The sequence below is a fragment of the Carassius gibelio genome, chromosome B5 (genome assembly GCF_023724105.1).
Source record: "Carassius gibelio isolate Cgi1373 ecotype wild population from Czech Republic chromosome B5, carGib1.2-hapl.c, whole genome shotgun sequence".
NCBI classification, from domain to species: domain Eukaryota; kingdom Metazoa; phylum Chordata; class Actinopteri; order Cypriniformes; family Cyprinidae; genus Carassius; species Carassius gibelio.
The window spans coordinates 17,381,944-17,395,811 of NC_068400.1; the positions used below are offsets into that span (position 1 = coordinate 17,381,944).

The 13,868-nt window shown below is 37.1% G+C and overlaps 1 protein-coding gene across 4 annotated transcripts in view; it reads right to left on the reverse strand.

Moving 5' to 3' along the window:
* The window catches only part of fsd1l (fibronectin type III and SPRY domain containing 1-like), a 31,646-nt gene extending 18,249 nt beyond the window's left edge, over positions 1-13,397 (reverse strand). For 3 of the 4 annotated variants that reach the window (XM_052557733.1, XM_052557731.1, XM_052557730.1), the window contains exon 1: positions 13,276-13,390. In XM_052557733.1, coding sequence (XP_052413693.1) covers positions 13,276-13,290 — 15 coding nt within the window. In that variant the 5' untranslated portion in view covers positions 13,291-13,390. Of the gene's footprint in view, positions 1-13,275 lie in introns of all 4 variants that reach the window. The other variant, XM_052557732.1, reaches the window with a different exon arrangement.
* Between the last annotated feature and the right edge of the window lie 471 nt (positions 13,398-13,868).

A 13,868-nucleotide genomic window follows, 5' to 3' on the forward strand; every position in this document is an offset into this window, starting at 1 on the left:
CAAACAACAGATCATACTGATGCTCATTTATTTGTAGGGCTCATCTATACATTTTCAATCGCTTTCAGCTTTGTCTGTGAGTCAAAAACACACTACTTTTGTGTTATACTTGTAAACAGAATACCTAGTGATGCAAAGTTGCAGTAAAGAATAGAAAAAGACCATCTTCAGCAGAATGATTAAATGAAATTGTGCTATTTCAGTTATCTAGTGACCAAATGATACTTTGCTTTTCCACATTTATTTGATGACACATCAATTTCAAGTTAATTGCATCCCATGTCACATCATTGCATTATCCAAATTTTCTCCAAAGTCTATTTTAATATTTTAATATATTCTTTAAATAAATGCATATGCATTGGCTATTGCTATGCCATTCTGTAATAAAGCAGAGGAATTTTGACCTATTTAATATATATGTCCTCTAAGGCTTGTTCACTGTGTCCCATATGGCAACTCATGTGGAAACTTCTCAGATGCTCTGCTTGAGGAATAACACTGTTTTTTATTTGCTATGCAAAACAGAAATACAATAGAGATCGTCTTTAATAACTAATACCACCAAACAGACATTAATAAACCCTTATTCTCTGTAAGGCATCCTGCAAAAAGCAAACAAACAAATCATACTTCATACTTCATACTTTGTTAAAACAAACCAATATCCCGGAGTAATTCATTTACTCAAACAGTACACTGCCTGAACTGCTGTGAAGAGAGAACTGAAGATGAACACACAGCCGAGCCAGATAACGAATGAAACATTGATTCGTTCTCAACTCAAGAATCGTTTCGGACACATCCGATTCGTGAGCCGAGGAGCTGATGATACTGCGCATGTGTGATTCAGTGTGAAGCAGACCGACACACAGAGCGGAACCGAACTGTTTTTTTTTTTGGTGATTGATTCTGAACTGATTCTGTGCTAATGTTATGAGCTTAGGCAAACCGAAGACTTGAATCAAGGGCAATCATCGCAAAAAGAACTACTGGTGATCCGAAAACCGATGCAACCGGTTCTTGACTTGAGAATGAGTCAATTGTTTGTTCGTTATCTTGCTCGGCTCGGTGTTCATCTTCAGTTCTCTCTTCACAGCAGTTCAGTCAGTGTACTGTTTGAGTAAATTAAATACTCCGGGATATTGGTTTATTTTAATTCAGAGGGGGTGTCAGCCATGTTAAAAAAGTTAACAGCTTAAGTCATTTGTGGATTCATGCGTATTGGAGACGCAAACCATTTCAAATAATTCAGTTCGATTTGGTGAACTGGTTCAAGAAGATCCGATTACATCGAATGATTCATTCGCCAAATGGATATCACTAAACTGCAGTGTTTTGAAATCTCACAACAGACCCAGAAGAGAAGAGAATGCTGAATAAAGTCGTAGTTTTTGCTATTTTTCGACCAAAATGTCTTTTCGATGCTTCAACAAATTCTAACTGACCCTCTGATGTCACATGGACTACTTTGATGATGTTTTTCTTACCTTTCTGGACATGGACAGTATACCGTACACATAGCTTCAATGGAGGGACTGAGAGCTCTTGGACTAAATCTAAAATATCTTAAACTGTGTTCCAAAGATAAACGGAGGTCTCATGGGTTTGGAATGACATGAGGGTAAGTTATTAATGAAATAATTTAGATTTTTGGGTGAACTAACCCTTTAAGTAGAAGTGCAGTAATGCGACTGCTGCATGTTTCTGTGACATGGCTATATGCAAAGCTAATCAAATTTCAGTGGAGGGACAATCCTCTGGTCAAAGGAGGAAAATAAGCGAGAGGGGAAGCTTGTCATCCAGTAACTTCGTGAATCAGGTAAGTTGCTGTAATTCAGAGCAGCTTAAAGGGGACCTGTAATGCAAAATTCACTTTTCCTCCCACTCCTATTTTTTAAATTATAAGCAGTGTCGCAGAACAAGGCTTTGTTCACAGTATCTATAAAAAGGTTACATCACTTTGCACATTCTCCACCCCCACGACTGTTGACGGACAATACCATATTAGCATAGAGAACATAGTTTATAGTAATAGATTACCACTAGACTACTAGACTAGTTTAAGACTAGATTGTCTTAGACTGCAGAGCAAGTATGTACTTGCTACTAGGGATGGGTATCATTTAAAATTTATCGATACTAGTACTTATCAATGCTGTTATTGATAGTATTTGGTGCAAAAAGATATGTGAAAAGTTTTTGAAAGTTTCAAGTTATTTTATTACTGCTGAACTTTAGCAACTCTTTTAATGTTCTTCAGTCAAGAGCAGTGAGTTATTTTTCTCTTTGTGTTTTATTAACGTTAAAGGAGTAGTTAATCCCAAAAATGAAAATTGTGTCATCCTTTACTCACTCTCAAGTTGTTTTAAACCTGAATCAGTTTCTTTCTTCTGTTGAACATAAAAGTTATTCTGAAGAATGTGGGTAACCAAACAGCTGCTGGTTCCCAATGTCTTACATAGGGATGCACAATATATCGGCCACCATATCGATTCGATATCGGCGGATAAATGTTAATTTTTCTGTTATCATTATCGAACCAATTAGAGAATTTGGACGATATCTTAGAGCCGATAAATAATGCATTAGGTCCTGCAGAGACACTTAAGATGCGCACTGTTCATCATGATGGTTTTTAATTGCTTGAAATATCATTGGAAACACTTCGAAAATGAAAATACGGTGAACTGCAACATGTGCAGGGCAAGTCTATCATATGATAATGAGATTATTAGCTACTGTAAAATAATGTAACAGAATCTTTGTTCGCCAGTGTTTTAGCACATTGTTAAGAGAAAATCGCATCTGCAACAGATCCACACGACTAGCACAGTTAAGTTTGCTTGTGCATTTACAGTTTTGTGCAATTGTACGTTGTAATATTGTGTTTATTGTATGCATATAAATCAGATCAAACTAATCAGTTGGTTCGAAGCCATATGAATTACATTATGCCCACAATTATGACGGAAAAAAAAGCTCAGCTGAATTATTATAACATAAAAAATAAAATAATAACGATAATAATAGAAAAATAAAACATTTCAGAGCAATACCATTATCGGGCATTGCTTATGAGCATGAAACGAATCGCTGATATGCAGCGATTTCAGCATAATTGATAACATGATAATTAATCAGACACTAGCTCTTGCAACTTTTATCTGAAAAAAATTGGCCGATGCAGATGTGAACTTGACCGAAAGTGTAACTCGGATTGCGCTTTACAAACACGAAAGTACAATAAATTCACACTATCGTTATTTTTTATATATATTCTAATATTTTGTATTCAATTTGCACATTCTGATCAACCAAAATATTATTTAACAGCATGGAAATCACTGATTATTGCTAAATAATTGAATACGATTTAAAATATAGATAAAAACTATGACAAACAAATAATTTTCTGTACGAATATAAATCTGTACGAATATGTTTACTGTAATTAGGCTACAAATATATCCAGTGCATTTTTATTTTATAAAGACCATTTCATTATTTGATTAAAAAATTAACACACAAAGATACTTTTTCTTTTTTAGCTACTTTATTCAACTGCATTTTTTTAACAAAACATTGTCTTCCAGTATAACTTTAGCAGCACATTTTGATCCAGCGGTGAAACGTAGTTTTTAAAAAGATAAAGAAAAAAGATCACCAAGTTTACCCAAACAACTATTATAAGGTATAAAACAGAGACCAAATAGCCTAGATATTTTAACTATGGCTAATTCTCAAAACTAAAATAATAATTATTAAAAAAAATGGATATTATATTTACCACGACCGGTGAAACATTCAAATGTCTATTCAAAAAGATAAGTCGGTCTACGTGCTCAGATGAGAGCCGAGTGCGCAGCCTGTTCACATTTAGTGGAATAAATTCGCTCCGCTGGAACAGCTGTTGCAGGAACAGCCAGGTACCACTGGACAAGTAAACCTTCTCTGTCCCTGAAACTAATGGGCAGCACATCTTTCACCACCATTTCAGCGAATAGCTTTGTCGTCTTCTCGGTTCTGCCTGCGTTGCATTTAGGTCTTACGGCAGGTGATTCAATGCTCGTCTGAGTTGCCGCTCTGTTACACAGCTTACCCTGAACTGTATTTTCATAGTTCTTCTCAAAGGGAAGCCAGCCATCACTACGTGACTTTGAGGCCATGATTATCTGTCTTCTTACGTCTTTTGAGGCTTCAAGTGGGAAGCAAACCAATCAGAGATCAGGGCGCCGCCCAACGTGCTGCCATAACCAATAAAATAAATAAATAAATAAAAATAATTTCGATCATCGTTTACGTGATCGATCATCGCTGTCGCGGTCGAGTACTCGAGTCCTCGATCACTGTTGCACATCGCTACAGTGGTTATCATCTTTAGCTCAGCGCACGCAGCTCAAACAGCAGCTTACAACATTAATAACTATGATTGAGATTGTCATATATATATAACATTATAATGAGAACACTATTATAATAAAACTTTATGAATTAGTTTGGTTTGGTTTCCGTGTTTCAGCGCGTTGTTGCGGGAAGAGCCAAGAGCGCATCCACAACAGAAGTTACACATTATGATTAGCATGTAACTTAGTTAGAGTTCACATGTGCATTTGGTCTTTTTGTATATATATAAGTTGGAATATTATATTTATGTTGTATAAATATCTAAAATATGATGCATTTCCCTGTGTTAAATAAGCTGGCAGCACTTCAGTTTACCAGTGTTCATTCTGTTATAAAAAAAAAGTTGTGAATGATTTGGGTTTTATTGCTGTGTTTCAGCCCGTTCAGACCGTGTCCACAACACATCTGACTATTCAGGTTGTAGCACAGGTGCATTGCAATATTGGAAATAGGCTACTTCTGTTTTAAACCGTGAAAGCAACGTGCAAACTTTGTGCAAGTCAAACTTATGCCTCTGAACATCTTTCACCATGATAGTGAAAGTAAAAACCGACCGCACTTTCGGCATCTGACGACGCACACATTAACAGCACATATTCAGAGACGACGAGAGACGAATCTCCTAATATGTGGTATCTGACATATAACTGTTTTCATTTATTTCTTTAATGTTTATCTTGTGGCCCGAACATAGTTGAAAACAATGAGAAGAAACATTTTTCGTGTTGAACAAGTTGCTTATGAAAGTTGCCTTTTAATGATGAGACTTTTTTGGTAATCAGGCTCTCAAAAACTATGTACAAATGTGGATTTAGATTTATCGGCCAACATATCGGCTATCGGCTTTCATATTTAAAGAATATTGGTTATCGGTATTGGCCAAAATGTTCATATCGTTGTATCCCTAGTCTTACATATTTTTTTCCAACTATCAAAGTCAGTGGGGACCAGCAACTCAACTCCCTCAAAAACTCCACATTCGTCAAAATATCTTATTTTGTGTTCAGCACAAGAAATTAATACAGATTTGGTACAACATGACAGTGAGTAAATAATGACAGAATTTAAATTTGTGAGTGAACTATGCCTCAGCATCATGTTTAGTACTGTCGATTTAGAGAGTTGCACGCATCCGTTTTTCGCTCAACTAGATATAACTGTGTTTATATGTAAACTGTGTGTGTTTTTGACAGTACTAACACAATTAGATGTTGACTAAGATAACTAAGGAATCACAAAAAATGGTTCAATAATGTTGAATGTTACAGGGACTGATTATTGCAAATGCAGATCACACTATGTTCTGGTTAAACAATTTTCATTTATTTATTTATTGCTAAGGTTTGCATATGGTGGAGTGTTCTTAATGACAACTCTCCTTACAATATATACTATTCCTAAAATAAGAAATATCCCAATATATCGCCTTGCTTATAGTATCGCAACATATCATATCGCAACCCTGGTATCGTAATACATATCGTACCGTCAGATTCTTGGCAATACACAGCCCAAATATATTGCATCTGACACTGGTGCCACTTAGTTTTGTAATGTGAGCCCACACTTTTGAATGTTTTACTCTTGCCGCCATGACTGATTGCATGCAAACACATGAATGATATCACACGTCAGGCAAACATTGTCCACATCATTTAGTGAAGGAAAATGACAAGCAACAGCTTATAATTCGCCATAAACATTGAAGTATACTTAGCTAAAACAATGAAAATATCAATAACAGTAATGTTTGTCTGGAGTTTATCATTGTCCAGGATTGACCCAGTTACGTACCAGTCCAATAAGGTACCGGTTCTCAGTAGGGCTGGGTATCAGCAGAGGCTGAAAGACCATATACTGCTATATATTACAATTTATTACCTTTTTCCAACTTCAAATTATGTCCCCAAAGGAAAACTTCGGCAACAACTGTTTAAAAAAAAAAAAACATTTTTACAAGTTAACTTTGAATCACCCCTGATAATCCTGCCGCTCCTTAATAAGGAGGGGGAACTCTCCTTCCTCTCTAGATTGGATGGACCCAATATTTCCTTCTTTTGCTCTTGTTAAGAAGCGAAAGGACAACAAAATTATCACATCTTCACTGAGGGCTAAGCCTGCTAATGATGATATCCTAGAACTTTATCACACTCTGTTGCAAACCACCCAGGTGCACGGCTGCACGCTACAGCATCATCCACAAATAGCAGCTCAACCACATCCAGAGCCTTCCTGTATCTTAAGGTGAATATCCTCTACCTGCTGCACCTTGCCACTTTTTTAACTTTTTAACTACCTAAGCAACTACAGCCAAGGAAATGAGCAACATCTTCCCTAGTTCTCCCATCCCAATCTTAATGTATGCATAAAATCAAACACACAGCTTTTCAAATTCTCTGTTAGTGTGCACAGTAGCTTTCAGCGTCCGTCCAGTGTTTGAACTACTTCTCTCCAGAAGTTATGACTAGGGGTGCTCCGATCACGACTGGCCGATCTTTATGCGCATCTCGTCAGTAAAGCCGGTTCTCTAATCAACGGTAAATTCCCTCAGGTGAGTGATTTCACATAGGAACTAAGGACCTTGGCCTGGTACTCGGTCTGTTTTCACTGCAGGAACCAGGAACTAAATAAAGTTCCGGGTAAAGAAATGCCCCTCAGAAAGTCCCTAGTCCGAGGTAGTACTTTTTCAAAGTTCAAGAACTTTCTGGGGCGGGACTTGGGCGCTAAACATCCTCATTGGTTGAGTTCACGCAGCATTGGTTGAGTTCAACCACCATTTATTCGGATCAACATTTACAAATATTACTGTTATTGTGTCATGAAATGTAATTTTAAAAGTATTTAAGGCGAGAATGTAGTTGTTTAAAACTCAAATCTGTGGTTTATTTATAAAGACAGTGCCTATTTAAATGTGTTTCACCGATCTCGTGGACGGTGAGCTCCACTCGATCAGCGGGAGCTCAGTCCTCATGTATCCGCTGAGAGTCACCTCTCCTCAGCTAGACCTTCTGATATGTGCTGCTGGCTCTGATGTCTCTTTAGTGGTTAAACATAAAATATTATGAAGTTTTGGGTAAATCTAACAGTGATCTTTGGTCTGTATTAATTTTATCTATATGTTAAAATGAAAATAAAAAAGGCAAATTTACATAATATTTCGTTTCATTGTACGTTTCATTGGCTGTAACGTATATACACACATTTCGCAGCTTTTATTATGTTTAAATGAAAACGAAAGGAGGCAGTGGTATTTGATATCATGTTTCGTTTTATTGTAAATGTACATTGAGAAAAATTGCAGTAGTCAAGGCGAGCTGACTGAAGTTATCAAGTACGCTGCTGTTTGCAGAATTACCGGACTTGAGTCATCGTGGACATCACACTCCCGAGTCGAATGCGCGAAGTCTGAACTACCGAGGATGCATGTCCAAAAACAGCGCACTTTTTATTGAGAAACGTGCGCAGATCTACGTCACCAGTCTATTTGCCTAATCTTCCAGGTACTTAGACCACGGTGGAAACACAGAGAGCAGCAGGTCTGGGGGAAAAATAGTTCCTGGGGAAAAAAGTTCCTGGTACAAATGTTCCGGGTAATTTCGGTGGAAATGCGGCAATTGTTAACTGAGAAGCTGCGCAAATCCACATTCATTTTCAGCATTTATTTGCGCATCTTCTCAGTTAAAGGCGCAATAAGTAATTTTTCTGCTTTGAAAATAGCGGAAACCACTATATCTATGTTATATATATTTTTTTAGTTGTGTACTTACATCATCCCGACAGTTTCCATGAACTATCAAATCCGGAGAAAATTATAGTTTAATTAGAAGACACTTCACGTTTCTTTATTTCCGTTTTGTCGCCTGTCTATGGCGACATATAAACTTTGACCCCTCTAGTTTATCTAACTTCCTGCATAACTGCCAAATACAAAGGTGAACAGAAACAAAGACGAGATGAAGAAGAAAAAGTAGTAGCCTTGATCGAGACTGTTATATTTTATATTTATATTGTTTATATTCGTATTTAAAGCTCAATCAATAACTTACTTATGGATCATGATTATGCTTTGCCTGCACGTTCTGTGAAGCGCAAACGCACAGGTGAAATAAATGACCCGAGATGGTTTTGGGACAAGAGAAGCAACAAGACACGGGGAAATATTGGAGTTGCATTTCCAAGATAGAGAGAACTTCGTGACAAGCTGAAACTACAGAGAGATGCCGAACTCGCTTGCATTTTGATAAACAGGTAACTTATGCATCCATTCAGCTAACTGTATCTATCCGTATATTTTGTGAAACAATAATGTCTTGTGTAAAACGCAGACGGACTAGCTCTCATGTAAATCTACATTTGTTCTATATTTAGCTGAATAAAGTAGCTTCAAATGCAGTTCTCTAACTTGTTCGATATCATAGTATAACGTAATTATAATTATTAACGTAAGGCGACCGTGTTTTTTAACATATATTACTACTAGCTAGATGGAATATTGATTTGATAGGGGTCTCATAATTCATATAGACGGTTTCATCGGGCGCACGGTTGTGTATATCGGTCTGGCTGCAGTGCCTTCTACAAACGCAGTTAAAGGCAAGGAGATGAGTAGTAAAAGTTGGGCTCAGGTGGATGTGCTGCGGGGTGTGTTTACCATACATTTATTTATTTTTGGAGACTCGCCACATTTTTAAAACTGATCTTTTTTCAAAAAGGCTTCATTGAATAAACATGAGTAACGTTACTTACTGCACGTTTCATAATAATAATTCCTTACATTTATATGTTTAAATATCAAAACGAGGCACGGGTGTTTTTATATCGCTGTATTTCTGAAGAAAGACTTGCATGTTATATGCCTGATAGCAGCGTGTGAGCGTACCAGCTCTGTTTCGTTTACAGCTGTTACTGGGGAAACCTCTATTTCTCGAGCTTTATGTCTATGCTTTAAAACATCTCCTGTTGGCAAATAATGAATTTGCATTTTCATTAAGTCCGCCTGATCCACGCAGCAAACATTTTGTTTGTTAACAAAAAATATCTACTCTATAGGGACTTGGCTGTTGTTATTGATTGTATTTGGAAGTCTACCGGAAGTTAAGTTAGGTCCACAAAAGCGTTCATGCGCAGTAACGTTTGTTTATATTGTTGCCGTTGAAACCGTCTCGAAAAGACGTGATTGTCAAAATACTAAGTTAGAATGAGTGAGGAATGATAGGGAGCGACAGAGTGCATGTTCCAATGAACAACAACTCCCATGAGCCTTAGAGGTTATGACCCCTAAAGGTTATAAAACCCCTAGTTATGACCTATTAAAATAACCTTATTTTATGCTCCTGGAGACCCATTGATTTAACTTCCACTTAAATCAAACACACCTGAACCATTTAAACAAGGTCTTAGGATCACTTGAAAATTTGAAGCTGGTATTAAACCTTTTTGGGCAGGCTCTCCAGGAGCAGGATTGAAAATCACTGGCATATTCTATGAATTTGAGCCATCTGATGTTTTGTCATAACCTTTTTGAGGCCAACCATAAGGCCTATCTGGAAGTCCTATGGGTTAACCAATCAGACATATTCTGTAGCTGTTTGCAAAAGATGTTTTTTTTTTTTTTAAGATCCACAAGTCAAGGCAGAAACTAGTGATATAAATGACCATTTTGTCCCTTAGAGGAGGTGTCTATCATTATTAATGCATTAAAGCATTAATGAATGCAGGGTTAAAGTTTGATGCTGTGTGAAGCTGTGAACCTCATGGAGGATGAGCTGAGCTATTGTTTAATGTCTCTGTTGTTTTCTGTCAAGCTACAGCAATTATACGCTAACGCAAAAGCAAACACATGTAATATGCATTTGGAACAACATGAGAGTGAACAAATAATGACAGAATTGTCATTTAATTTAGGGAAGAATGTTTAACAAAAATGTAACTGGTACTTTTAAAGTTATTGTTGCTGTACCCTACCAAGTACCAACACTGAATTACTGATACTACATCCACAAGTTCCTGTACAAAATTCCAAGTGCTTGCAAGAGACGTTGGTCGAAGAAACCCAATATGCATGAATAACAGAGAGGAGTAAAAGCTTATCAGATCAGACGCTGTGAGAGAGAAGCATGCATGATTAAGCAAGCTGAGGGATTAGTTCAGCAGAAGGAACAATCACTCTCAATGAACTAATGATTCATTTAAATATAAAATACCTATATACTAAACATATGTTATCATAATATTATCAGTATAGACAAACGTACACATATTTCTCTGAAATTGTTTTGCTGAGGTAGCCACTAGCCAGTTATTTTGTTTCATTAAATTATTTTGGAGATTACACATTGGAGTTAGCACAAAGGTAGCACAAGCAATATATGTAATGTAGACTACTTCATACGTTAGGCTATGCCACAGCAAAACTCTCTTTACAGAGATTACCATTTTCAAGCAGTCTACAGACACATACACAAAGTCAACAATAGGGTCAAGACTGAATGACGTTGTAGTGCACACTATTTTGGTCAGACGGTCCCTAATTCCCTCAAATCCACACCACGCTCTATAGTCCGTCTCCAGAAGAGAGAGCTAGTTAAGGATAAAGGCTTCTGGGCCTAATCCAGAAAGACTGCTTTAAGATTACACAATAGATACACAACAGACACAACATACACAAAATCATGTTTCTCAAATTAAGGGATTCAACTTGTTGTAATATGAAGAACACAGTAATACTATCTATAGCAATACTGTTTTTTGTTTTTTTCATTGTGCATTCATACTACACTTTTGCTACTCTTCAGATGATTTTATTGTTCTACATTGGAAATCAATCTTAAAAATATTTGTTTACACTTTATTTAAAGGTGTTCTTGTTAAAGTTTATTTATACAACTAAGCACAGAGCGATATTAATTAACTTCTCAACATGACTTCCATTTAATACTCCTGAGGAGAGCAAGTCTGCTACAATATTGTTTAAGATTTCAGATTGGTTTAGGGTTAGTTGCATGTAATTATGCATAAACTACTGTGAGTTCTACATGTAACGTAATAAAAATAAAGTGCTACCAAATACTCACTATTACATTTTTGAAAGTCACAATGAAAGAGAAGATGTGACAGATCTTGAAGTGAAGAACATGCTTGAGATGAAATAAGAGACGATGAGGCATGTGATGTGTGAAGAACAACAAAGAAATAACCAAATAAACATCATGCGAGCAGGCCCTTTAAAGGAATATTGGCACTGGTGTTTGTCTCGATCTGTTGAGGATGTTTGCCATTCAGATGAGTTTTAAAATGGTTAAAGATTTCACACACTTGAAAGCGTCTGTCTGTTACATTCAGCTTGCAGTTCCACAACTCTAAGCTTAGTCAACACAAAACTATTGACAGCCAACTGCAAAGGGAAACATGAGAGGGCATAGCTGACCTAGTTCAGACACATAAGTCAGATTTGGTTCTAACTATCTGTAATTTGTTCTTTGACCATCCCTAACCTGAAGTGGAGAATTAGAAAGTATCAAACAATAAGATCCACCTTTGTAACAGATTCACATGCTTACACTTTATCACTAAGGAGTTTATGGAGGCCAGTAAACCTGATCTAACTTTCAGGGGCTGCAATCTGATCCCTTATGTTTCCTCTGACTGCTGGACTCCAGATGAGATGGATTTTAAGTTGCAGGTGAATAGAACGACCACCCGTTGAAGTCCAATGTTACGTTACACCCTGCATCGCCTTTGAAATCTGACTCCTTCAAAGACCAACCTCCTGACAATACAGTCAAAGTTGCACTCAGATTGTGTGCTATCCCCTTCCTCGATTAGCCCTGATACATACAGCAAGCATGCACATGTGTGTATTTCTAGGGTTATTTATATACAGTACTCTCCCAATTAAGCATGACCACAACAAAACTGCAAAATAATAACTGCATTATAATCAGTAATTACGCACCACGTTAAACTTCTCAACATGACTTGCATTTAATACTGCCGAGCACAGAGTAAGAACATTTACTAATATACAGAGATGCAACACACCTATGCAAACACTCAAGACAAAGATGACTTTGACTGCTTCCTTTTTAGAGGTCTATCACAGCTATCATAACATAATGTGGAAGAATAGCATAGTAAGCAGGAATTAAATGGCATGTGTGTGTTTAGAGATCTGTTTCTGTTCATGTGCACAGCTTTTTATTCCTGCCTGATGTCACTTCCCATCTCTTTATCTACTTTTACTAAGTAAACATGGGAGCGCAGGTGCTCAGTAATTACAAAAACCTATAGCATTCATATTACACTTATGCAACCTGTATTTTTTGTAATTCTGGTTAAATGTTAAATATTTATTTTACTCTCTCATTATAATCTGTATCTTTCATCAACATAACACATTTTACAGAATGAGACACAACGCTGAGCTAATGTAATGTATAGCACAGAATATATAGCCTATTCGTGTTATGTAACAAGGGCTCAGTCCAAAGTAGCATAACACGGGACGTTAATGTAACATTTTTACAACCGGCAACACAAAACACATGTGTGTCAGATTCGGTCTAATATAAATCCTCTTCATGAATATAGCTGCCTATATACAGCCACAGGTCAAACACTATTTTTAATAAGCCAATGTCAATTAAAGGCCTCAAGAACAGTTGACAATTACAGTGAATATAGCATATTCGTTTTTCGCTTCATTGGTATGAATGTAAAGCATGGTCTATTTACAGAGCCGGGCGATTATTAACGGTGCTGCGTATAAAAGCGACATGATAGAGTAATATGATTCCATCATCATAATGGGTCGCTGAGACATTTCAGCTTTTCAATTCTATCTAATCACTGCAACTGTTTGCTACTTACTTTCTGAGAGTCCATTACGAGGAGCGCTGAGGAACTGTCTTCAGCTCATGAACTGTTGAGAATGTCGCCAGCAATGAAGCCGCACGATGATTCCCTCTGGAACGAGGAGGAGACTGCGCATGCGCAGTGTGTGTCTCTCTCACAGAGGACTATCTATCTATGCGGCATTACGTCATCAAAGTGTGTGGACTCTTCTCGGAGGACTGCACCGGTTGAGTGACTACAAGGCGCCTGGTCGGGTTACACACCAGGGGACCTATTCTCCTCTGGCTTTACACATAAAACATAATGTCAATAATCACGTAGGCCTACCTATGTTAAAATATTGATCGAACTGTATTATTAAAGAGATAGTTCTGCCTAAAAGGAAAATTCTGTAGCCTAATCATTTAGGCTACTCAATCTGAAGCTGTTTCAAACCTGTAGGAGCTTCTTTGTTGAGCACAAAAGAAGATATTTTGAAGTATGCTAACCCAACAGATGAAGGTAGCCATGGAAGTCGATGGCTTATTTTATAGCTTATTTATCGCATTAGGATATCCACCTTTTGCTACTGAGCTACAATGTTCAAGTCTGGAGGTCATGGAAACGTT